This window comes from Pseudochaenichthys georgianus, unplaced genomic scaffold, assembly GCF_902827115.2.
Source record: "Pseudochaenichthys georgianus unplaced genomic scaffold, fPseGeo1.2 scaffold_815_arrow_ctg1, whole genome shotgun sequence".
In the NCBI taxonomy this organism is placed as follows: domain Eukaryota; kingdom Metazoa; phylum Chordata; class Actinopteri; order Perciformes; family Channichthyidae; genus Pseudochaenichthys; species Pseudochaenichthys georgianus.
Window position 1 is genome coordinate 4,570 of NW_027263363.1, and position 27,338 is coordinate 31,907.

Genomic DNA, 27,338 nt, shown 5'->3' on the forward strand with positions numbered 1-27,338 from the left:
TTTCAGGAAAGGAGTGAGAGGGTATAGTTGTCGATTCTTGTTCTGTTTTCTGTGACTATCGGCTCACCCTCTCAGACTTTCAGTTGCCCAAAGAGACGTGCTACCACGGAAACCAAACAATGTAGCTAGCTGTATTAAACAACCCGGTCTCACCAGAATGCGTGACTCCACCACGACTCCTTCACACCGCAGTGCGTGGTGGAGTCACGAACTTTGTTACATTTATGTGTCTGCACCACGCAAACAACCCCAATGTAAAGTGAATGAGGCTCCTTTGTCGTGGTGCACACACGCATTTCTACAACGTCCCGCAGTGAGCTTTTATTCTATAAAACGTTTTTAAAATCTACTTTATAGCTTGTAGTAACTCGCGGGAGGCTTCTTTTATTTTATTTGTATTCATAATAATTTGTATTTTTCGTCAGAATGTATTATGGTGCATTAGTTACGAATTTTTGTTCTCAAAAAACAGTGCATTGTGGGTAATACAACTGTGATTTTTATTACATTAGTTCGTTTTTAAGGAAGGCCAGAGCTTCAGCTGTGTCCAATAGATTGTTCCCTTTAGTTAACGTTTTTTAAAAGAACATTATATTCCGATTTGATCATGTCCCCTTTATTGTATTACGGAGAGCAATGTGAGCGTCCATTCCCATTGGATAACGCAGGATTTTACACCCGGAAGTAAGTATTCTCCTTACTGTCGATTAATTTTACAGTGCTATCTGCATTACTCATCAACTCAAAAACACCAGATTATCCTTGTTGATTACACGACATTGATTGGTTTAAGTTGTGTGCAATGCTTTTGTATTTTCCCTTCACTTCGGAGAAACAAATATTTGTTCAGTTTAGGATGGCCGAAGACACTACACTACCCAGAATCCTCAGCTATTGTTCCGCGTTGCCTCAAGCTCTGTGATTGGTTGACCTCCAACTGCATTCCATATGAAAAAAAACGTTTCGTAAAAGAGAAAATCATACTTTATTCAGCAGTGCTTGCTTTACTCTTTGAAAGTCATCACATGAATGCATTGTAAATATTACACATCTGTCGTAGTTCTTTATTTATCTCCAGAGATCGGGCTCAGAATAGACCGGAAACTATTCTTTTACCGTTGTTTTAATTTCACAATAAAGTTAGTAGTAATAATTTGTTTTGATATTATTGTTTTTTATTAACTACTCATGTTAAGACCATCTTTTCTGTGTTGCTGTGGGGTTTTCCATCGCTTTTGTGTTACAAATATCAAAACAATAACAGAATATATCCGTCGTAAACTAAACCGGAAACAGCAGTATATTTTATTTTGTTAACACTGTAAACTTGACAGCTTTTTAACCCAAACCACCTACTGGTTAAAGCACGTTATTACACGTTTGGAGTAATATTGAAGTCTTGAAAAGGGATGTCCAAAATAGCAATTATATACAGTTTTTAATTAACTAATTAATTTGTAGAGAATAACGAGTAATGTATATACTTTATAGGGATCTGCAGATAAATATTTAGTCTTCTCAAGCACCAATAATCATTACATTACATTACATTGCATTTAGCTGACGCTTTTATCCAAAGCGACTCACAATAAGTGCATTCGACCAACAAAATACAAGCTTGAAGAAAACAGAATCATAAAGTACATCAGGCTTCATGGAGCCAAACAGTTCAAGTGCTCCTCAACTGGCTTTAGATAAGCCAGTCCTCCAATCACATATCTCTCCTGATTGTTGGCACTTGACAATCACCTTCCCTGTATTTTACTCAGGTGTAACTAAAGTCTGCTTTAAGGGTTGTTTATATTTCACATCATTCATCAGAATCTGTAAAGTAACTAAAATAAATGTAGTGGAGTAAAAATACCAGGTTAACCTTAAAGAAAGCCCTCAGGATTATAAAAGACCCCCATCACCCCAGCCACAAACTGTTCTGTCTGCTGCCGTCTGGCACAACAGCCGCATTCTAGGAGAGGATGCGGCTGTTGTGGAGGACTACAGTACCTGGGAGTGCACTTATGGGCTGAACTGGAGGATCAACGCTGACGCTGTGTACAAGAAGGGGATGAGCAGACTCTATTTTCTGAGGAAGCTGAGGTCCTTCCACGTCTGCAGCAAGATGCTGGAGATCTTATAGTCTGTTGTGGCCAGTGCTCTCTTCTTTGCTGCGGTCTGCTGGGGGGGGGGGGGGTCTGTCATCGGCATCAAGCTGGACCCCTTTGAAGCTGTGGTGGAGAGGAGGACACTGAACAGGCTGTTGTCCATGATGGATAACCCACCCATCCTCTCCACCTGCAGCTGGACAGGATGGATAACCCCACCCATCCTCTCCACCTGCAGCTGGACAGGATGGATAACCCACCCATCCTCTCCACCTGCAGCTGGACAGGATGGATAACCCACCCATCCTCTCCACCTGCAGCTGGACAGGATGGATAACCCCACCCATCCTCTCCACCTGCAGCTGGACAGGATGGATAACCCACCCATCCTCTCCACCTGCAGCTGGACAGTCAACGGAGCTCCTTCTCCAACAGACTGCTGCAGCTCCGCTGTCACAAGGACCGATACAGGAACACATTCCTGCCCACTGCCATAACTCTGTACAACAAATCCCCTCTGGCTGGAAGAGAACTCTCTGCTCCATAGCTTCTCTAATACAACCTCGCTGTACATTGTACACATAATCTGTTCAATATTTGATATTCCATATTCCATTGTCATATATTTTTGAATATGTATATTTGCATATATAATATCTACATGTATATTTTCTATTTTCTTTTTTTTCTATTCTTGTTTGTTTGTGGTTTTGTTTTATTGTAAAATGCCTTGTCTTTTATGCTGCTGCAACAAAAACAATGTCCCAAATTGGGATCAATAAAGTACCATCTTATCTTATCTTATCTTATCTTACATCCGGACCAAAACCACCAGACTCAGGGACAGCTTCATCCCACAGGCCATAAGACTATTAAACACCTGAACTTTGACATAACATCCATAACATTCATCTGGCTGCTACTTAGAAATGATTTGTCTAATATATCATATTCCAATCCCTTGTAGACTCTTATTGCACTATTTCACTTTTTACTATTTTACTATATATCTTTTTGTATTGACTTGCACTATTTGTTCTGTGTATCTGTTTTATTGTGTTGCACTGTTGGAGGAGCCTGTGACCTAAGGGAGGGGGGGGGGGGAGTCCTTTAAAGAGGACTCTTTAAAGTAGAGACACTCCACACTGATATACACCTGAACATCAGCAGGAGAGGACTCTTTAAAGTAGAGACACTACATACTGATATACACCTGAACACCAGCAGGAGAGGACTCTTTAAAGTAGAGACACTACATACTGATATACACCTGAACATCAGCAGGAGAGGACTCTTTAAAGTAGAGACACTACATACTGATATACACCTGAACATCAGCAGGAGAGGACTCTTTAAAGTAGAGACACTACATACTGATATACACCTGAACATCAGCAGGAGAGGACTCTTTAAAGTAGAGACACTACATACTGATATACACCTGAACATCAGCAGGAGAGGACTCTTTAAAGTAGAGACACTACATACTGATATACACCTGAACATCAGCAGGAGAGGACTCTTTAAAGTAGAGACACTACATACTGATATACACCTGAACATCAGCAGGAGAGGACTCTTTAAAGTAGAGACACTACATACTGATATACACCTGAACATCAGCAGGAGAGGACTCTTTAAAGTAGAGACACTACACGCTGATATACACCTGAACATCAGCAGGAGAGGACTCTTTAAAGTAGAGACACTACATACTGATATACACCTGAACATCAACAGGGGAGGACTCTTTAAAGTAGAGACACTACATACTGATAGACACCTGAACATCAGCAGGAGAGGACTCTTTAAAGTAGAGACACGACATACTGATATACACCTGAACATCAGCAGGAGAGGACTCTTTAAAGTAGAGACACTACATACTGATATACACCTGAACATCAACAGGAGAGGACTCTTTAAAGTAGAGACACTACACACTGATATACACCTGAACATCAGCAGGAGAGGACTCTTTAAAGTAGAGACACTACACACTGATATACACCTGAACACCAGCAGGAGAGGACTCTTTAAAGTAGAGACACTACATACTGATATACACCTGAACATCAACAGGAGAGGACTCTTTAAAGTAGAGACACTACATACTGATATACACCTGAACATCAGCAGGAGAGGACTCTTTAAAGTAGAGACACTACATACTGATATACACCTGGACATCAACAGGAGAGGACTCTTTAAAGTAGAGACACTACATACTGATATACACCTGAACATCAGCAGGAGAGGACTCTTTAAAGTAGAGACACTACATACTGATATACACCTGGACATCAACAGGAGAGGACTCTTTAAAGTAGAGACACTACATACTGATATACACCTGAACATCAGCTGGAGAGGACTCTTTAAAGTAGAGACACTAATATGATAATTACTAAGAATAGAGTGGTATTCCAGTCCTTTCAGATCGTGAACCTGAACATGTCCCTCTGTGTTCTGCGTGAACTCATCCCAGCGTGTCCCCACAGAGCGTCCACAGCAGGGACACCAGAGACACCAGGGACACCAGAGGAGTGTGACTCGGAGCCGAGCCAAAGATCTTGACCCGTCCTTCGACAGACGGATAAACTCTCTGTTTCCGACCGATGTATTCCGACAACACGGAAATGTCCAAATCCCCTGGAAGGAAAGAAAGGTGAAGATCACTAAAACACGATCACTTCCCAGAACGATGATGAGACAAATAAACACAATTATTGACAACTTTTCACCATTCAAACATATTGTAATTTAAGGAAGTCATTTGCAAAAATAGGGGGCGGGACATCTGTAAGCAGGTTGACCAATCACAACAGAGCCAGCCAGCCAACCAATCAGAGCAGACTGGGGCAGACAGAACCCTGTAATACAATGTAATATAATATACGCCGTGTCTGCCGTCTGGAGCTCGGCTTGATTCTCATATGTCTGAGTAATTATACAGTTTTTGAGGAACAGAAATATTGTTTTCTGGCATCACTAACATTTTACGGGGGGAATCAGCATTGTGGTTTGAGGGAGCAGCTCCTGGTACCCGTACAGGTACAGTGTTTCTCAAACTTTATCATACCAAGGACCACTTAACCAATAAAAAAACACTCGCGGACCACCTAACTCCACAAATATCCAAAAACACATCGTTTTTCTAGAACAGATTACAAATCGCCTGGAAATGGTACAAACAAGTGGCAACATGTGTGACGAAGGCGCTGGGCTATATCATGCAATCGAAAGTGAAACTTAAGCTCGCTCCATTGCGGAGATATTCCCGCGAGAGTGCGGAAAACTTAAATTAACTTATTTATTTAAAATGTGAAATGTTACCAATATACTCACGGACCACTAGGGGGCGCTCACGGACCACCAGTGGTCCGCGGACCACACTTTGAGAAGCACTGCTGTAATACAATACAAATGTATAAACGTCTCCTCACCGCTGTCGTGTTTGAGCATCTCTTCGGGGAACATGGAGAACCCGTCTCCTCCCTCTACGAGGTATGAAGGCAGCACCACCTTGTAGACCCCCTGCGGCTCCACCTCCTCGTACTGGGGGACTCGGCACCGGGTGCAGAGGATGCTGAGGCTCCGGAGCAACGAGCGTGACCCCGAGAGGTCGAACTCCACCCGAAACCCTGCAGGGGGACACGGAGACAAACTACAGTTACTACTGTCGGGGACATCCTGAATGTCCTCCTCCAACATGAGAGGGACACGAGAACAAAGCATCGCACCTGCAGAGTGAGCACGACAGGATGTGTGCTACCCAGAAGAGCCTCAGGACTGTTTGAGGCACATGATGGCGTGAACATTCTGGTTCACACGGGGGTTAAACATGGACGAAGGAGAAGGGCGATTGTGAGAAATGACAGCGTTTATTGCCACGGAGGGGGAAGGTCACAAAAACAAGCTTTGACAATGACCCCCGCTGGATCCTGAGGCGGCTCGGGGCCGTTGTTCCTCAGGATCCAGCCGTCTGCAGCTGTCTAGTGTCCGGCCGAGCCACTCCCATCCCTCCAGCAGCCGGCGCCCTAACCACACCCTGCTGCCACAGATAGCTGTGTGACTAACATGATGACTCAGCCTCTAGGGAGAGAGACATCAAGCATGCTCGTTTCTGACGTGGAGCTAATCTGAAGTAAACATTGAATACTGCTTTCTGTTCCTCCATCTTGTGACTGGAACTTGTAAGCCGTTGACCAATCACAACAGAGCCGGCCAGCTAACCAATCAGGGCAGGCTGGGCTCTGGTTTCAGACAGAGGGTGAAAAGAGGTGCTGCAGCAGCCAGTGTGAGAACAAGAAAGAGCTTTGTGAACATAGATGTCGTGTTGAAGGCACCTGAGACCTGCAGGAACTCTCCGGTGCTTTGTCCGTATCGCCTCATCGAGTGTTCGAAGGCTTTGAACAGCGTGGAGCCCTTCAGCTGCACCAGGTCGAAGGTTCCCCCGAAGGGAAGCACGGAGATCAGGTCCTCCATGGTGATCGAGCCTGCGGACGACACGGAAAACACAGGTTCTTCAGCGACTGGGCGAATCATGCCGTCAAGGTCAACGGTATCATCCATCTTTCAGTTTGTGTGTACAGACAGAGATACCGTTTCCCACAATCCCAAATACAAAACTAATATATATAAAAATATGTATAAAAACATGTATATCCTATATATACACAATCAACAGACACTTGTACAACAACAACAACAACAATCAATATATACAAAATAACAGTCACTTCAATGTCTTTGGGAATGTACATTAGTGCAAGAATGTCCATCGCAGCGTAAAACCTCAAAATAGTACTTCAGTAAATCTACTTAGTTACTTTAGACCTCTGGATATCAGAATCAGAATCAAGTTTATACACATGAGGAGTGAGCTTTGGTATCTGGTGGTGTGAACATAAACAGTCCAACAAAACAAGTTGCAAAGTAGGAAGTATAGAAAGAAATATATAGGGATAATTGTGAGGGAAACTTCTGAAGCAATCGGAGTCAGGACTCAGAGAGACACGAGAAGAGCTGCAGCTCTGATGGCAAACACTGACGGTTTCTTTGTCGGCCGGAGAATTCACAAGACATGTCAAAGGGCCACGATGTGACCACACGGTTGAGATGCCACAATCAATTCTGAAGAACTCTTTCTGTAGCTTCAGGTTTTAACTAGTTCAGAGTGTAATAATCAACATTCTCCATCAGCGAGACTAAACATTATGGACCCTGAATCTATAGAGCTCTCGTCCGTAGGGAAGAACGTGCACCAGGGAGCCTTCGTCCCTGAACAGTAAACTACCTCATGGCGGCTTGTGCTCGGTCATAGACTGGCAACAACAATGCGCCCAAGCTCCTCCCCCTTAAGAGAGATAGCAGCAATACCCAAGCTCCTCCCCCTTAAGAGAGATAGCAGCAATACCCAAGGCTGTAGAACTATGCCGTGGGACAGGAGACAGTGAGAGGAGAACATGTTGAACTGTGTCGAAGGTTGCAAATGATTCTCTAACAGATAATAAAAAATAAGTATTTTTAAGAAACAATTTAACATTAAAAAAGGATCCTAAAGACAAGTATTTGCACCTGATTGAAATTCTATATATTTAACGGAGTGACGCACCGTTCCTGGTTCTCTCGTCGATGGAGGTCCGGACTCCGCCTCCGTTGATGATGCAGGCGCTGACGTGGTTCCACTGCAGGCCGTCGGAGAACCGGATGTTGTTGTCAATCTGAGAAACAAAGAGGAACCGCCGCCACTGTCACACTTTACGATGACGATTTATTTATAATAATAATAATACACTTTATTTGTAGAGCACCTTTCATGCGCAAACAGAACAAGAATAAAACATAACAACAATATTAAAATGAATATAGATAGAGAAGATAAAACATCAACAGGGATCCTAATGAAGTTCCCTTGAAGTAAAGCTGACAAGAAATTAAAAAGATTTAAAAAGAAAATGTAAAATAAAAGCCAGACAGAAAGTTAACAGTAAAACATGGACAGTGAGAATTGAAAGTTAACCCAAATTAAAAGCCATTTAATTTTTTTTTACTTTTAAACAATTCAAGGGAGGTTGCTGTTCCAATATCCACGGGGATCGATTCCTAAAATGGTTCTTGTTGGAACATAAAAAGAAAGGCAGTCGCTGAGGTAAGAAGATGAAGGTTATTTAGTCGTAGAGTTTACTCAAAGCTCATTTCCATCTGCGATGCCTTTATTTTTATTTATCTACATCCCATTTCCTCACCATGGCGTCACAGATCAGGTTTCCCAGGTTGCACTCTCTGAAGCGACATTCCTCCGCCGAGCCGTTCAGGAAAACCTGGGTTTGTCCGACCACCTGAGAGGAGAAGTTTGCGAGACTCTTCTTCCACTCCTGCACATCGGCAAGGAACTCCGGATCTACACAGGAAATACAGCCATAGATTTAAAAACATTAAAAAACAAGGTGGTGTATTTCATTAACAAAAGGTAGTGGGAAATAGTAATAGTGGTGCAGGGGTGTGGTATTTCTGTGTTGGTCCCATCTCCCTGGTCCAATGGGATTTCTCCAAGTGATTATTACAGAAAATAATCTCAACGTTTATGATATTTACACGTTTAGTTCAGCAGGATAATCTCCACATATTGACACCACTTAATGACTTCGGAAGTAAAAAGCTAACATGAGGCTAAAGGAACTACAGCACGGTCACATGACTTCACGTCACCACCGCTAAGCTAAAGGAGGCTAATGTTGGGCTATAAAGGAACTACAGCACGGTCACATGACTTCACGTCACCACCGCTAAGCTAAAGGAGGCTAATGTTGGGCTATAAAGGAACTACAGCACGGTCACATGACTTCACGTCACCACAGCTAAGCTAAAGGCGGCTAATGTTGGGCTATAGAGGAACTACAGCACGGTCACATGACTTCACGTCACCACCGCTAAGCTAAAGGAGGCTAATGTTGGGCTATAAAGGAACTACAGCACGGTCACATGACTTCACGTCACCTCAGCTAAGCTAAAGTTGGCTAATGTTGGGCTATAAAGGAACTACAGCACGGTCACATGACTTCACGTCACCACTGCTAAGCTAAAGGTGGCTAATGTTGGGCTACAAAGGAACTACAGCACGGTCACATGACTTCACGTCACCACCGCTAAGCTAAAGGTGGCTAATGTTGGGCTACAAAGGAACTACAGCACGGTCACTTGATTTCACGTCACCACCGCTAAGCTAAAGTTGGCTAATGTTGGGCTATAGAGGAACTACAGCACGGTCACATGACTTTACGTCACCACCGCTAAGCTAAAGTTGGCTAATGTTGGGCTATAAAGGAACTACAGCACGGTCACATGACTTCACGTCACCACCGCTAAGCTAAAGGAGGCTAATGTTGGGCTATAAAGGAACTACAGCACGGTCACATGACTTCACGTCACCACCGCTAAGCTAAAGGAGGCTAATGTTGGGCTATAAAGGAACTACAGCACGGTCACATGACTTCACGTCACCACCGCTAAGCTAAAGGTGGCTAATGTTGGGCTATAAAGGAACTACAGCACGGTCACATGACTTCACGTCACCACCGCTAAGCTAAAGGGGGCTAATGTTGGGCTATAAAGGAACTACAGCACGGTCACATGACTTCACGTCACCACCGCTAAGCTAAAGGTGGCTAATGTTGGGCTATAAAGGAACTACAGCACGGTCACATGACTTCACGTCACCACCGCTAAGCTAAAGGAGGCTAATGTTGGGCTATAAAGGAACTACAGCACAGTCACATGACTTCACGTCACCACCGCTAAGCTAAAGGGGGCTAATGTTGGGCTATAAAGGAACTACAGCACGGTCACATGACTTCACGTCACCACAGCTAAGCTAAAGGGGGCTAATGTTGGGCTATAAAGGAACTACAGCACGGTCACTTGATTTCACGTCACCACCGCTAAGCTAAAGTTGGCTAATGTTGGGCTATAGAGGAACTACAGCACGGTCACATGACTTCACGTCACCTCCGCTAAGCTAAATGAGGCTAATGTTGGGCTATAAAGAAACTACAGCACGGTCACTTGATTTCACGTCACCACCGCTAAGCTAAAGTTGGCTAATGTTGGGCTATAAAGGAACTACAGCACGGTCACATGACTTCACGTCACCTCCGCTAAGCTAAATGAGGCTAATGTTGGGCTATAAAGGAACTACAGCACGGTCACATGACTTCACGTCACCACCGCTAAGCTAAAGTTGGCTAATGTTGGGCTATAAAGGAACTACAGCACGGTCACATGACTTCACGTCACCACCGCTAAGCTAAAGGAGGCTAATGTTGGGCTATAAAGGAACTACAGCACGGTCACATGACTTCACGTCACCACCGCTAAGCTAAAGGAGGCTAATGTTGGGCTATAAAGGAACTACAGCACGGTCACATGACTTCACGTCACCACCGCTAAGCTAAAGGTGGCTAATGTTGGGCTATAAAGGAACTACAGCACGGTCACATGACTTCACGTCACCACCGCTAAGCTAAAGGTGGCTAATGTTGGGCTACAAAGGAACTACAGCACGGTCACATGACTTCATGTCACCACCGCTAAGCTAAAGGTGGCTAATGTAGGCTATAAAGAAACTACAGCACGGTCACATGACTTCACGTCACCTCCGCTAAGCTAAAGGAGGCTAATGTTGGGCTATAAAGGAACTACAGCACGGTCACATGACTTCACGTCACCTCCGCTAAGCTAAATGAGGCTAATGTTGGGCTATAAAGAAACTACAGCACGGTCACTTGATTTCACGTCACCACCGCTAAGCTAAAGTTGGCTAATGTTGGGCTATAAAGGAACTACAGCACGGTCACATGACTTCACGTCACCTCCGCTAAGCTAAATGAGGCTAATGTTGGGCTATAAAGGAACTACAGCACGGTCACATGACTTCACGTCACCACCGCTAAGATAAAGTTGGCTAATGTTGGGCTATAAAGGAACTACAGCACGGTCACATGACTTCACGTCACCACCGCTAAGCTAAAGGAGGCTAATGTTGGGCTATAAAGGAACTACAGCACGGTCACATGACTTCACGTCACCACCGCTAAGCTAAAGGAGGCTAATGTTGGGCTATAAAGGAACTACAGCACGGTCACATGACTTCACGTCACCACCGCTAAGCTAAAGGAGGCTAATGTTGGGATATAAAGGAACTACAGCACGGTCACATGACTTCACGTCACCACCGCTAAGCTAAAGGAGGCTAATGTTGGGCTATAAAGGAACTACAGCACGGTCACATGACTTCACGTCACCACCGCTAAGCTAAAGGAGGCTAATGTTGGGATATAAAGGAACTACAGCACGGTCACATGACTTCACGTCACCACCGCTAAGCTAAAGGTGGCTAATGTTGGGCTATAAAGGAACTTCAGCACGGTCACATGACTTCACGTCACCACCGCTAAGCTAAAGGAGGCTAATGTTGGGCTATAAAGGAACTACAGCACGGTCACATGACTTCACGTCACCACCGCTAAGCTAAAGGAGGCTAATGTTGGGCTATAAAGGAACTACAGCACGGTCACATGACTTCACGTCACCACCACTAAGCTAAAGGAGGCTAATGTTGGGATATAAAGGAACTACAGCACGGTCACATGACTTCACGTCACCACCGCTAAGCTAATGGTGGCTAATGTTGGGCTATAAAGGAACTACAGCACGGTCACATGACTTCACGTCACCACCGCTAAGCTAAAGGAGGCTAATGTTGGGCTATAAAGGAACTACAGCACGGTCACATGACTTCACGTCACCACCGCTAAGCTAAAGGAGGCTAATGTTGGGATATAAAGGAACTACAGCACGGTCACATGACTTCACGTCACCACCGCTAAGCTAAAGGTGGCTAATGTTGGGCTATAAAGGAACTACAGCACGGTCACATGACTTCACGTCACCACCGCTAAGCTAAAGGTGGCTAATGTTGGGCTATAAAGGAACTACAGCACGGTCACATGACTTCACGTCACCACCGCTAAGCTAAAGGAGGCTAATGTTGGGCTATAAAGGAACTACAGCACAGTCACATGACTTCACGTCACCACCGCTAAGCTAAAGGTGGCTAATGTTGGGCTATAAAGGAACTACAGCACGGTCACATGACTTCACGTCACCACCGCTAAGCTAAAGGGGGCTAATGTTGGGCTATAAAGGAACTACAGCACGGTCACATGACTTCACGTCACCACCGCTAAGCTAAAGGAGGCTAATGTTGGGCTATAAAGGAGTCATTCCTGCACCACTTGGTATAAAAACTTTTCTTACCCTGCGTCACGCTGCCGTCCAGCAGGATGGGGTTTCCTGTTGCCTTCAGGACGTCCCCGGCCTCGTTAAATGTCACTTTCAGGTACCCCAGGTATTTCCCGAAAGCGTACGCTTGCACCACGGGAACCTGCCGCCCGTCATCTGACTTCACCATGAAGGGATATTCTCCTGCTGGGAATTCAGTGGAGGGCGGGGTTCCTGAGAAATAAAGAGTGGACAGAGAGGAGATAAAGACAGAGTGAGAACAGGTTTCAGGTGTATATCAGTATGTAGCGTCTCTACTTTAAAGAGTCCTCTCCTGCTGATGTTCAGGTGTATATCAGTATGTAGTGTCTCTACTTTAAAGAGTCCTCTCCTGCTGATGTTCAGGTGTATATCAGTATGTAGTGTCTCTACTTTAAAGAGTCCTCTCCTGCTGATGTTCAGGTGTATATCAGTATGTAGCGTCTCTACTTTAAAGAGTCCTCTCCTGCTGATGTTCAGGTGTGTATCAGTATGTAGTGTCTCTACTTTAAAGAGTCCTCTCCTGCTGATGTTCAGGTGTGTATCAGTATGTAGTGTCTCTACTTTAAAGAGTCCTCTCCTGCTGATGTTCAGGTGTATATCAGTATGTAGCGTCTCTACTTTAAAGAGTCCTCTCCTGCTGATGTTCAGGTGTATATCAGTATGTAGTGCCTCTACTTTAAAGAGTCCTCTGCTGCTGATGTTCAGGTGTATATCAGTATGTAGTGTCTGCAGAATAAGGCCTCTTGTAAAAGAATGTTACGGCAGGAAACTGCACTTCACAAGAGTCCTTGAACGCATCACGGCGCTCTCCCCCTCCTCCTCTTGTTTGCTCCTGATTTCAGCCGGACTCAGAGTTTCCGCTCCGACAGGAATCTAACTCTAACCAACAGGGGACGAAGACGTAGCACTGCTTTTCATCGAAATATTCAACCTAATTGCATTTTTAAGGTTCTTTACTTGAGTAGTTTCTTTTAAGGCGTCTATTCCATAACATATATATTCCTCTTACAGCTTTATTTACCTTAAAACACTTTATTTTTGAATATAAAACACATGAATTATTAGGTTTTTAACCCTTTAAGTCATTTTAATGTATCTTTAAATATGTTTGGGGTGTGTTTTATTGTTATTTCTGTTTTTTCTACATGTAATACACACACAACATAGAGTTTATATATACAATACTGACGTTTACTAGCAGTGGAGTATTTTTAAAGCATGATTTCTATTTAAGCAAAGGGTTGAAGATTGCCTAATGTTAGCCCAAGACAATCCAGAGATAAAACATATTAAATATCAGAGATGTTACTGCTGTGTCCTCCGTCTATTCCACAACACATGTGTTCATCTTACAGCTTTATTTACCTTAAAGGCCGAGGCTATATACAGGACGGTCCTGTGGATAAGATATCTGAAATGGCTATATACAGGACGGTCCTGTGGATAAGATATCTGAAATGGCTATATACAGGACGGTCCTGTGGATAAGATATCTGAAATGGCTATATACAGGACGGTCCTGTGGATAAGATATCTGAAATGGCTATATACAGGACGGTCCTGCAGCTAACGTCAAATGACTATACAGACCGGGCTATTATAGCAAGTTTCGCGGGTGGTAATGTAGGGATAGGATTCACAGATAAATATTCTCACGACAACATTATTTTCAATGAGTTTCCCCTCAATATAAAATTGTGGCGATTAAATCTCTCTCCATGCCAATGGCTTAGCTTTTTATGCTGATTTCAGTCTTTTTTTTGGCTTATCTTTTTATGTTGTTTCAATCATTTTCTACTTTATATTTTCCAATGCACAATGTTTTACTTGTAAAGGATATCACTGCATACTTTAAAGACTACTCAGTTTTATTAAAACTGAAGGTTTTTTTTTAAAGAATACGCCGACATTTCGTTGACGTGTAGTGATTTTGCATTGAAAGCAACACAAATCATTTATCGGCTACGCCGGCATTTTTATTTTATGGAGTTGCAGCAATCTTTGACTCAAGTTTACTTATCAATACTAAACCAAAATTAAATTATACCTCGTTTGAAAGCCTCGTTTTTAGTCTTACGCATCCGACCTGGAAAACGTTGCAGCCAATCTTATTTGTTACAGTGTATCGTGCACCAGGTCCTTATTCAGAATTCTTATCAGAATTCTCTGAGTTTTTATCAACTTTGGTTCTTAAAACAGATAAAGTAATTATCGTAGGTGACTTTAATATTCATGTTGACGATGATAAAAATAGCCTTACTGTTGCATTTAACTCTATATTAGATTCTGTTGGTTTCTGTCAGAGTGTAAATAAACCAACCCACTGCTATAATCACACTCTCGACCTTGTTCTGACTTATGGTATTGAAATTGAGCAACTATTAGTCAAACCGCATAATCCTGCTTTATCCGACCATTTCTTAGTAACTTTTGAAGTACTGTTACTAGACTACAAAGCATTAGTCAAAAGCTCCTGCAGCAGAAACCTATCTGTTAGTGCTATAGCCACATTTAAGGAAGAGATTCAACCAATACTTAACTCGATAGCATGTCTGCATGTAGGGGAGGAAACTTATACAAAATGTACACCACCCCAAATTGATCATGTTGTTGATAGTGCTATAGATGCGCTGCGAATAAAATTAGACTCTGTTGCTCCTTTGAAAAAGAAGAAAATAAAACAACATAGATTAGCTCCATGGCATAATGCCGAAACCCGCAAAATAAAGCAAAAGTCTAGACAACTTGAAAGGATATGGCGTTCCACTAAACTTGAAGAATCTCGTTTAATTTGGCATATTACTCTCAATGAATATAAGAAAGCACTGCGTAAAGCGAGAGCAGCCTACTACTCTTCATTAATAGATGAGAATAAGAATAATGCAAGATTTCTTTTCAGCACTGTAGCCAGGCTGACAGAGAGCCACAGCTCGATTGAGCCTTCTATTCCCTTAGCACTCAGTAGTAATGATTTTATGTGCTTTTTTAACGATAAAATTGTTACTCTTAGAAACAAAATTAATGACCTCTTGCCTTCGACCAGTATAGTGTTATCAACAGCTCCCGGAATCGTAAGTTCTAATATTACACTAGATAGTAAACTAGAATGCTTTTCAGCCATTAACCTTGAACAATTACATTCAATGATTCTCTCTTCTAAACCATCAACGTGCATGTTAGACCCAATTCCAACTAAGCTGTTGAAGGAAGTTTTTCCATTAATTAGCACTTCTTTATTAAATATTATGAATATGTCTTTATTATCAGGCTATGTTCCACAATCATTCAAAGTAGCAGTGATAAAACCGCTTCTTAAAAAGCACAACCTCGATCCAGAGGTTTTAGCCAACTATAGACCTATTTCTAATCTTCCGTTCCTCTCAAAAATTCTTGAGAAAGCGGTCGCAAAACAGTTGTGTGATTACTTAAAAAACAATGATTTATCTGAAGATGTTCAGTCTGGCTTTAGAACACATCATAGCACAGAGACAGCTCTGGTTAAAGTCACAAATGATATTCTAATAGCCTCAGACAAGGGACTTGTCTCTATTCTTGTTTTGCTCGATCTCAGTGCTGCATTTGATACTATCGACCATGATATCCTATTGCAAAGACTAGAGCACTTAGTGGGCATACAGGGAACTGCTTTAGGCTGGTTTAGGTCCTATCTATCTGAACGCTCTCAGTTTGTACGTGTTAACGATGAATCTTCCACGCAAACCAAAGTTAGCCATGGAGTGCCACAGGTAGTGCTGCGTACCTGGACTCACATTCAGGTTCAGGTCCGGACTCAAGTCCAGAGGTTCAGGTTCAGGGCCGGACTTATAAGTCCGGCCCTGAACCCATGGCTTGTTTCAAGTTGTGTGACTAAAGTGAACTTATTGTGAGCTAATTATCAATTGAAAATTAACTCATAATCAACTCAAATTCAAACTTGTCAGGTTTATTTTGCTCCCTTCCAGCTTGTGTCTACATTTCTCTACAAAGTACAAATGTAAAAAAAACACTTTTTGCCACTTTTCTACAACTCTGCTTGTGTACATTATACAGTACATACTACATACATAGTGATGTACATACATACTGTTAGAAATTAAAATCAATGTTGATATGGCGTAATTTTGAATTAAATACACTATTTAATTTAAATCAGTTTTATTCTGAAAAAACCGGAAGTTCACAATATTAACTTAATGCTTTTATTCTGAAAATTCTTCCTTCCGGTTAGCATTAGCATGTGGCGAAATGCTACGTTTTCAAACCGTGAATCGAAGGTGAAATGACATGTGATGTTGTTCACTGAGCACACTGGGATTAGCACTCATTTATTGACGCTGAATAACGTTTATCAGGGAATGTTTAAATAACCACAGACACCAGAATATACGTAAGTGCTAGTTTTTTTGCGAGTCCAAGTACCGGTTCCCGACGTTCCGGTTTTAACCGGACTTGAACCGAAACGTTTTACAAGTCCAGTACCGGTTCGGCGTACCGGTACGCAGCACTAGCCACAGGGCTCAGTGCTCGGACCTATTTTGTTCACATTATATTTGCTTCCGTTAGGCAATATTATAAGGAATCATTCTGTAAACTTTCATTGTTATGCGGATGATACTCAACTATATTTATCAATCAAGCCTGATGAAATTAATCATCTAAATAAAATTCAAGACTGCCTTAAGGACTTAAAAACGTGGATGACCTTAAACTTTTTGATGTTAAACACGACCAAAACTGAAGTTATTGTACTTGGCCCGAAGAATCTACGAAACAAATTATCTAAAGATATACTAACTATGGATGGCATTAATTTGGCCTCCAGTGAGACTGTAAGGAATCTTGGTGTTATATTTGATCAGGATTTATCCTTTAACGCCCACATAAAATCAATTTCAAGGACCGCCTACTTCCATCTACGTAACATTGCAAAAATCAGGCATATCTTGCCTCAAAACGATGCAGAGAAACTAGTCCATGTATTTGTTACTTCTAGGCTGGATTATTGTAACTCTTTATTATCAGGGAGTACCAAGAAGTCAGTCAAGTGGCTTCAGCTGATTCAAAATGCTGCGGCTCGTGTACTAACCAGAGTTAGGAGAAGGGACCACATGACTCCTGTTCTGTCTGCCTTACACTGGCTCCCTATAGAACACAGGCTAGAATTTAAAATTCTTCTTCTCGCCTACAAAGCCCTTAATGGGCAGGCGCCATCTTACCTTAAAGAACTCATTATACCCTACTGTCCTACTAGGGCATTGCGTTCCAAGAATGCAGGGTTGTTGGTTGTTCCTAGAATCTCTAAAAGTACAATGGGAGCCAGAGCCTTTTCTTATCAAGCTCCACATTTGTGGAATCAGCTTCCAGTTTGTGTTCGGGCGGCAGACACCCTATCCGTTTTTAAGAGTGCGCTTAAGACCTTCCTTTTTGATAAAGCTTATAGTTAGGGCTGATTAGATTCAGCCCCTAGTTTTGCTGATATAGGCTTAGTTTGTCGGGGGACATCTTGCTTCTTCCTTCTCTCTGTCTATACCCGTGTACACTCATGTTCCGATTAACCCAGCTTCCCCAAATGTCTTTCTTTTTGGTGTCTATATACGCTGGGATCCGGAGTCATGGATGATCCTGCGGTCCTGTTTCCTGGATCGCGAGCGCTGGATCTTGAGTCGTGGCTGTGGTCCTGGATCATCGGTCCTGGATGGATATCCTCGTGGATTCATCTTCCTATTATACACATGCATTTCCAAATATCTGGACTACCTATGTTGCAAATGTATTATCTTTTCAATTTACACACGGCATCTATTGCACGTCTGTCCGTCCTGGGAGAGGGATCCCTCCTCTGTTGCTCTCCCTGAGGTTTCTCCATGTTCCCTTTAAACTGGGTTTTCTCCGGAAGTGTTTCCTTGTACGATGTGAGGGTCTAAGGACAGAGGGTCTAAGGACAGAGGGTCTGAGGACAGAGGGTCTAAGGACAGAGGGTCTGAGGACAGAGGGTCTGAGGACAGAGGGTCTGAGGACAGAGGGTCTAAGAACAGAGGGTCTAAGGACAGAGGGTCTGAGGACAGAGGGTGTCGTATTGTCATACTGATATTCTGTACACACTGTGAAGACCACTGAGACAAATGTAATATTTGTGATATTGGGCTATATAAATAAACATTGATTGATTGATTGATTATTTTAGAAATCGGAGAAACCGTCTTTTGAATTGTATGTAGTATGCTGTACATTTTTGTAATTTATCCTGCTGTAAACGTTCATTGTACACCAATTATATCCATATTTCTGTAGACTACATAAAAAGCAACTCGATTTTTCTGCCGATAAAGACGTGAAAATCCCATGAAATGGACCGAAAACAGGACCGTCCTGTATATAGCCACTCCCTAATTGGAATCTATTCACCTTTAAAAGCCTTCGAAATTGAAATTATCTTAAATTATTTGGGTGTTTTTTCTATTGTTATTTCAGATACAAAAAAAAATACAGTTTATATATACCATACTGACTTTTAGTTGGAGTGGAGTATTTTTAAAGCATGATTTTAGTATTTATTGTGAAGTAAAGGATCTGGATTCTTCCTCTAACACCGACCGAGGGGTGAAGATCGCCCATTCTGAGCCCCGGTCAAACCGAAGATAAACACCACATTGAATATCAGAGGAGTTGTTACCGGTGTAGAGGAACGTGTTGCTGTGTCCTCCGATCACCACGTCCACGCCTCTGACCTTCCTGGCGATCTCTTGGTCCACGGTGAACCCAGAGTGGCCCAGAGCGATGATCTTATTCACCCCGAGCGTCCGGAGCTTATCGACCTGCAGCTGCAGCGCGGGAATCTCCGCCTCGAAGAGCAGGAGAGGACCTGCGGGGACACAAGGGACAGTATCTGATCTGTGTCCTCACAAGGGACAGTGTCTGACCTGTGTCCTCTTCAAACAGTTCCCTCTCAGGGTACCTTCTCCTCCCGACTCACCTGGTTTGGACAGCGCTGATGTTTCCTGAGAGACGTATCCCACGATTCCCACCTGTTCTCCCGCCACCGTCAGGATTTTATACGGGAGATAAGATTTGCCAAAAGTCGCCGCAATACTCGGGTCCGTTTTTAAATTAGCGCTGACGATGGGACACAGAATCTGTTCCATAAACGGCTTCTTCAGACCCTCCAACCCGTTGTCAAACTCGTGGTTCCCAAAGGCCTGGGAGAAAAAAGCAAAACATGGATTCAGGAGAGGACTCTTTAAAGTAGAGACACTACATACTGATATACACCTGAACATCAGCAGGAGAGGACTCTTTAAAGTAGAGACACTACATACTGATATACACCTGAACATCAGCAGGAGAGGACTCTTTAAAGTAGAGACACTACATACTGATATACACCTGAACATCAGCAGGAGAGGACTCTTTAAAGTAGAGACACTACATACTGATATACACCTGAACCACAGCAGGAGAGGACTCTTTAAAGTAGAGACACTACCTGCTGATATACACATGAACATCAGCAGGAGAGGACTCTTTAAAGTAGAGAAACTACATGCTGATATACACCTGAACATCAGCAGGAGAGGACTCTTTAAAGTAGAGACACTACATACTGATATACACCTGAACATCAGCAGGAGAGGACTCTTTAAAGTAGAGACACTACCTGCTGATATACACATGAACATCAGCAGGAGAGGACTCTTTAAAGTAGAGACACTACATACTGATATACACCTGAACATCAGCAGGAGAGGACTCTTTAAAGTAGAGACACTACAGACTGATATACACCTGAACATCAGCAGGAGAGGACTCTTTAAAGTAGAGACACTACATACTGATATACACCTGAACATCAGCAGGAGAGGACTCTTTAAAGTAGAGACACTACATACAGATATACACCTGAACATCAGCTGGAGAGGACTCTTTAAAGTAGAGACACTACATACAGATATACACCTGAACATCAGCAGGAGAGGACTCTTTAAAGTAGAGACACTACATACTGATATACACCTGAACATCAGCAGGAGAGGACTCTTTAAAGTAGAGACACTACATACTGATATACACCTGAACCACAGCAGGAGAGGACTCTTTAAAGTAGAGACACTACCTGCTGATATACACATGAACATCAGCAGGAGAGGACTCTTTAAAGTAGAGAAACTACATGCTGATATACACCTGAACATCAGCAGGAGAGGACTCTTTAAAGTAGAGACACTACATACTGATATACACCTGAACATCAGCAGGAGAGGACTCTTTAAAGTAGAGACACTACCTGCTGATATACACATGAACATCAGCAGGAGAGGACTCTTTAAAGTAGAGACACTACATACTGATATACACCTGAACATCAGCTGGAGAGGACTCTTTAAAGTAGAGACAATACATACTGATATACACCTGAACATCAGCAGGAGAGGACTCTTTAAAGTAGAGACACTACATACTGATATACACCTGAACATCAGCAAGAGAGGACTCTTTAAAGTAGAGACACTACATACTGATATACACCTGAACATCAGCAGGAGAGGACTCTTTAAAGTAGAGACACTACATACTGATATACACCTGAACATCAGCAGGAGAGGACTCTTTAAAGTAGAGACACTACATACTGATATACACCTGAACATCAGCAGGAGAGAACTCTTTAAAGTAGAGACACTACATACTGATATACACCTGAACATCAGCAAGAGAGGACTCTTTAAAGTAGAGACACTACATACTGATATACACCTGAACATCAGCAGGAGAGGACTCTTTAAAGTAGAGACACTACATACTGATATACACCTGAACATCAGCAGGAGAGGACTCTTTAAAGTAGAGACACTACATACTGATATACACCTGAACATCAGCAGGAGAGAACTCTTTAAAGTAGAGACACTACATACTGATATACACCTGAACATCAGCAGGAGAGGACTCTTTAAAGTGTTTATCTCCTTCAGTGTACTTTCTTGGAGTAAACCTGACTGCTCGGTAAAGAGCAGGAATGTAAATGATATCCAGATACAGGAAACTAAACCGTAAATATGTCCATGACAGAAGATGGATCATCTGTCAGAATGGAACGAGGCCTTGGTCCTCATACTCTGAACACAGAATGCAGATATAAGCTTTTTAGTCTGCAGATATAACTCTACAAAACAGCAGTCTCCTAATCCACAAATTACACAAGTGACAGATTAGAAGTCAAGGTCAAGCAAAGTATACAGGACAGGAAGTTGTTAGCGTAATGAATGATTTGCAGCTCAGAATAGAAGCACTTCAAACCTGGGGGCAAAGGGGCATGTTCAGAAACCCAGATAACACAGTCTGTTCCGACGACATTAACACGCCTATTTTAAAATGAAGACAAAAGCTCTGTTGATTGAGAGGAAGTCTATGTCTCGATTGATCGCCTCAGTATTTCTCCAACACAATTTATTTGACGGAAAGATTGAACAGATCGATTAAAACGTTTCCCTCAGATGAGTTTCAGCCATTAAGATAATTAAAACCAGCCGAGGCTTCAACGGCAATCCATACATCTGACTCACCCTGAGCTGGCATGGTTTTATTAGGTACTTGGACTTTACTAGAGTATGTTATGCTGCTGTGTACTTTTTCAGAGGTAAATTGTGTACTTTTACTCCACTACATGTATTTAATACCTTTAGTTACTTTAAAGATTTGGATTAATGATGTGAAATATAATCAAGTCTACAAGATCTGAGTACCAGGGGAGGCGGGTGCTGTAGGCTAGGGAAGCCTTCCCAAATACTTGTGTCACTGCATCCTGGTAAAATAAAAATATAATGTATAATGTTTGCTCTGCAGCCACCTGTGCCCTGTGCACTACGAAGCCAGTTCAACAGACCCTGGATATGTTTGAGTTATCTTCACTAACCCTAACAAACGAGATCTCGCTAAGCGGTCCTACGACGCTGGTTATCAACTCGGTAAATCAAGCCAGGGCTTCTCTCCAGCTGAGAGCGCGTTCACGCGAAAGGGGCGGGGCTAGCTACATTTGACCAATCACAAATAGGGACAATTGTGTTGACAGCGCAGCGTCATACTTCATTAATGAAAAGTAAACTAATATTAGGCAAATATGTACTTTAAACATCAATGACTTAAACATATAATCCAGGATACAAGCCACATGGCTGCACCTGCAAGGAGAATACAGATGACACCCCTATTCGCTCCTATGGCGCGAAGACAGTGGACCTGTGCTTCGGTTTGAGTGGGATTTCGTCTGACATCTCCTTCGCCCTCCTCGGCGCAGATTTCCTGTGCGCTCACGGACTGCTGGTGGACGCACTGACGTTTGCCTCGTTCACCTGTACCCGCGGCGAGGCGTCATCAGCAGGCTCTCCAGCTCCCAGGGCGACAAGTTCCAGCACCTTCTCAGTGAGTTTCCCGACTTGACGCAGCCCACCTTTTCCACTGCCGCTACCACACACGGGGCAGAGCGCCACATTGACACTGAAGGCTTCCCAGCCTACGCTAGGGCCCGGCGGCTCAACCCTGACATGCTGGCAGTCGCCAAGTCGGAGTTCGTCAACATGGAGCGTCTGGGCATCATCCGCCGCTCAGACAGCCCTTGGGCGACCGTGTGGTGACTACCGCCGCCTTAACGACGCCACTACGCCAGACCGTTTTTGACCGTCCTGGGTCAACTCGTGCGTGGCCTGTCAACGGGCAAAGTCCACCGCCATACTAGGGCCTCTTCTGAACTTTGTGCGGTTCCTGAGAGGAGGTTTGACCATGTCAATGTCGACCTCGTCCCCCGGATTACGGTTGGCGGATTTCGTTTTTATTCGCCACGACGCCCACTGCGGTCCCCCGCGGTCCCCTGCGGCCCCCTTACGACGGTCCGTTCAGGGTCATAGGTCACAGGGACAAGAGCCTGGTGGTGGACGTTGGTGGCAGCCCTGAGACTGTGTCCGTTGATCAGATTAAGCCTGCTCACGTAGACGTTTCCAGGCCGTTGGAGTTGGCTCTGCCCCCACGTCAGGGCCGCCCTCCCATGGCCCGCCTCCGCCCTCTGTGGGGATGCCCTCGCCCTCGTTGGCGCCCCTGCCCTCGCCTGCGGGCCCGCCCTCCTCGGCCCCTGTGGTCCGTATGCGCCGGGGTCGGGTGGTACTTCCTCCCAGGCATGAGGATTTTCACTATGGGTGAATTCTGGGGGGGCTTGTGTGGTGATTGACATTATTCACCCACGGATCTATGGGGTGGGGTATTGTTCCGCACGGACATTTTAGTGAACCGGACTTCCTGTTTCCGCCGGTCTTCTCTTCCCAGGCAAAAAGCTGTTTACATGTGTGTTCAGATGCTAAATAAAAGTCTGGCTTGTACCTTCGATACCCCGCCTCCGACTCCCGTCTCTCGGCACGACAACTTGTTAAAAAATAACTACCGAGTGTTTGAAAGCGTACAACAGGTTTATGATATCACGGCCCGTCTCAGACACGAGTGGATCTGACTTTCATTACATTTGACTCGAGTGTTTCGTCGACTTAATGTGTTGCTTAAAATAATATGTCTGCATCCAGTCTGTGTGACACTGTGAGTGTTGCACGGCCAGATGGATACGGCTCGAGAAGCTGACTCAGATAAGGACATATTGTGATATTATATGATCGATGATCTGATTGATGATGTGATGTCAGTGAGATATGAATGATAAGTGCGACACGTCGGCGTCTTCTCTGCATGCGGCAGTTTAAACTGTATTTCCTTTATCTTTATGACTTGATAGATGTACACTCCGCACACTGAGCTCTGATTGGTCAGCAGGCGGTGCTTTCACTGAGTTGATCTCTTCACTTTACTCAAGTACAAGATCTGAGTACTTCTACTTTTACTGAAGTACAAGATCTGAGTACTTCTACTTTTACTGAAGTACAAGACCTGAGTACTTCTACTTTTACTGAAGTACAAGATCTGAGTACTTCTACTTTTACTGAAGTACAAGATCTGAGTATTTCTACTTTTACTGAAGTACAAGATCTGAGTACTTCTACTTTTACTGAAGTACAAGATCTGAGTACTTCTTCCACCACTGCAGACTTACTTAGTTTACTTTCTACCAATGTCTAATAACAGGTGTGTGTGTGTGTGTGTGTGTGTGTGTGTGTGTGTGTGTGTGTGTGTGTGTGTGTGTGTGTGTGTGTGCGTGTGTATGTGTGTGTGCGCGTGTGTGTGTGTGCGCGCGTGTGTGTGCGCGTGTGCGCGCGCGTGTGTGTGCGTGTGTGTGTGTGAGTGAGTGTGTGCGTGTGTGTGTGTGTGTGTGTGTGTGTGTGTGCGCGTGTCTCACCATAGCATCGTACTTCAGTTTGTTCATGAAGTGCGCGGCCTCCGCCCCCTTGTAGTGATTGAACCAAACCGTCCCCTGGAACTGATCTCCTGCGTCCAGAAGCAGCACGTGCCGCTCCGTGCCCCGGACCCGCGCGACCTCCGTGGCTCTGCGCGCGACCCCGGCGAAACACCCGCTGCTCTCGCTGCCGCACGTGCCCGAGTGCACGCTGGTCTCCTCCACCCGCGCGTGCACGTCGTTGGTGTGCAGGAGCACGAGTTCAAGTGCCGAGCAGCAGGAGTCCTGGAGGAAGAGGAGGAAAAGTATCCGAGAAAAGACGCTCTTCTTCGGGCAAACCGCTGACATCGCTCCGCCGCGCGTAAACAACTCTGGAAGGAGGGGGACGTTTTTATTTCTTCTGCTGCCTTTAGGGTGTCGAGATTAAATACATACACACTACATTCCGGGAGGAGGAGGAGGAAGAAGTGAGGGAGGAGGAGGAAGAGGAGGAGGACCAGGATTTGGTTTGTTATGATCCGCCTTTTTTCTCCGAGCTTCCCCAGAACTTTGGTTAACTCTCTGCTGAGACTACACCCTGCACACTGTGGCCTAGATTCAGGCCCGGTTCTACGGGGGTGCATGAGGGTGCATTGCACCCTCATTTGAAAAATGAAAAGTAAAAAAATGAAAAGTGAAAAAAATGAAAAGTGAAAAATATTACATTTTGCCTACTATTACTAACAATAGTAGTAATAACAATAAGAAGAAGAAGAAGAAGAAGAAGAAGAAGAAGAAGAAGAAGAAGAAGAAGAAGAAGAAGAAGAAGAAGAAGAATATAGTTGAAATAAAATGAATGGTAATTGTGGTTAAATAGCATTGTCTGATGCATTTATTTGATCAATTTAAACGGTAAGTAACGTTATTATGTGCGCGTGACCTGTGCCGCTGCACATTCATCATCTGCAAGGTGCTGACACAGCAGTCAGTGATGGATCAGAACATGGTTCAAACAACCAGCCCTTATCCTCAGCACACACTGCATCTACTGCAGGTAATAACAGTTCAGATCATGGGGACATTACGTTACTGTCGTGGACACTAACGTCCTCCTGCCCGACTCGCCGGCTTTGCCCGCCTCGCCCACAGAGGCGGAGCAGCCACAGCCGTCTTCGTTACCCCAAACACCGCCACCCCTCGGCGGCCCGCAAGTGCCAGAGGACCTCTGGAAAACAGAGCCAGGTATATTTAAAAAGCGCTCATTTTGCAGCTCATGGTCTCAAAACAGAGATTGGCTGGAATATTCATGTAAAAAAGATGCCATCTTCTGCATGTAGACATTTCGGTTCAAGTAAGTCAGATGCCTTCACCACAACTGGCTGCAACAACTGGCGCCATGCTCTTGTGGCTACGTGATAAGGGACTGGGAAGGCATAATCAAGCAAAGAGCACATGGATCCATAGATCTCTTCATGTTGCTCTCAAAGTGCACCAGATTGATGCTTTTAACTGGGCATGCCCCCGGACCACCCCAGAGGAGGTGAGGACCCCCATAGAGGGTGTTAGGTCCACTCCCCACTTATAAAAATAGCACTTTACCACTGCACCCTCTCTAATCTCAGATGCACCCTTGGTCGTTTTGTTCTGGAACCGGGCCTGCCTGGATTAGAAGATGCAGCAGAGGCCTACTTATGAGCAGAGGTAAAGTGCAGACTTACGGAAGTATTGGCATCAAAATGTACTTAAAGTATCAAAATGGCCCTTCCCACAGTATTATATTATTATATTAGCCTGTTAACATCAGTACAAACGACACGTAGGAGCATTTGAATGTGTGTCAATGTGGAGCCATTCAAGTCGCTTTGGGTAAAAGTAAAGTAAAGTAACCCTGAGAGTTAAATGTATGTACATAAAATATGTTCCTCTTCAATGTGGTTCAGTAGAAGTTTAACCCAGTAATTTCACAACATTACTTTAAGCTATCCTAAAAAAGTGTTTTGTTTTTTAAAGACTACTTTGACATCGTCAAAAGGTCCTTTTGCTCTGCCTCACAATTACACGTGTCTATAGGTCCTGGTTTTGAGCAGCTTATGTCTGTGTTGTAATATTACAACACAGGGTCTGTGGGAGTCAACATAGCACGTGCCCCTGTCATGGAGGTTGCCCTTCCTATATGTTCACATGGAAACTAAACACTAATAGAAATATAATGTCTTTGATAATTCACTATAACTAAGTTCTAAATTTGTCCTCTGTTAGACCAGAATTGAATACATGAATACATTATTTCTGTGAAATGATATCTGTAGTAAAGTACTACAGATATAGTTTCATATACTTTAATCAGAAATAATATTTTAAACTCTTCTTGTATCTTATCAGTTAATTAGTTACAACAATACATTGAACTCTGGTTCCGGCAGAAACCGTTCTTTCTGGAATGTGTTGGGACACTTTTAGCATGTTAGCCTGTTAGCATGTTAGCCTGTTAGCATGTTAGCCTGTTAGCATTAGCCAGACAGCAGTGTGTGACGTGTTGAACTGGTCCATGCATGTGTGGGTGTAGGTACTGCTTTGATTCTGATCATAGGCTAAGCCAGGTAGTGTCGTGT

The 27,338-nt window shown here is 43.7% G+C and overlaps 1 protein-coding gene and 1 long non-coding RNA gene across 2 annotated transcripts; both read right to left on the reverse strand.

Moving 5' to 3' along the window:
• Positions 1–961: 961 nt before the first annotated feature.
• Positions 962–3,399, reverse strand: LOC139433645 (uncharacterized). Its single transcript, XR_011643042.1, has 2 exons — positions 2,497–3,399; positions 962–2,289 (listed from the first exon to the last, which is right to left on the reverse strand). It is a non-coding gene; the product is annotated as an uncharacterized lncRNA (long non-coding RNA).
• Positions 3,400–3,673: 274 nt separating this feature from the next.
• On the reverse strand, positions 3,674–25,445 carry LOC117444460 (snake venom 5'-nucleotidase-like). Its single transcript, XM_034080013.2, has 9 exons — positions 24,751–25,445; positions 19,399–19,621; positions 19,099–19,287; positions 12,420–12,617; positions 8,351–8,505; positions 7,717–7,825; positions 6,449–6,598; positions 5,546–5,743; positions 3,674–4,751 (listed from the first exon to the last, which is right to left on the reverse strand). The coding sequence occupies exons 1-9, from the start codon at positions 25,093–25,095 to the stop codon at positions 4,579–4,581; spliced, it is 1,740 nt and encodes a 579-aa protein (XP_033935904.1). The 5' UTR covers positions 25,096–25,445; the 3' UTR covers positions 3,674–4,578.
• Positions 25,446–27,338: the final 1,893 nt, after the last annotated feature.

Bases quoted from the DNA above. Each gene is read 5' to 3' on its own strand.
- LOC117444460 (XM_034080013.2), bottom strand. From the start codon at position 25,095: ATGTCAGCGGTTTGCCCGAAGAAGAGCGTCTTTTCTCGGATACTTTTC. The intron at 12,618-19,098 runs GTAACAACTCCT...TTTATTTCTCAG, and splicing joins CAACACGTTCCTCTACACCG to GAACCCCGCCCTCCACTGAA. The intron at 7,826-8,350 runs GTGAGGAAATGG...TTTGTTTCTCAG, and splicing joins ACCTGATCTGTGACGCCATG to ATTGACAACAACATCCGGTT.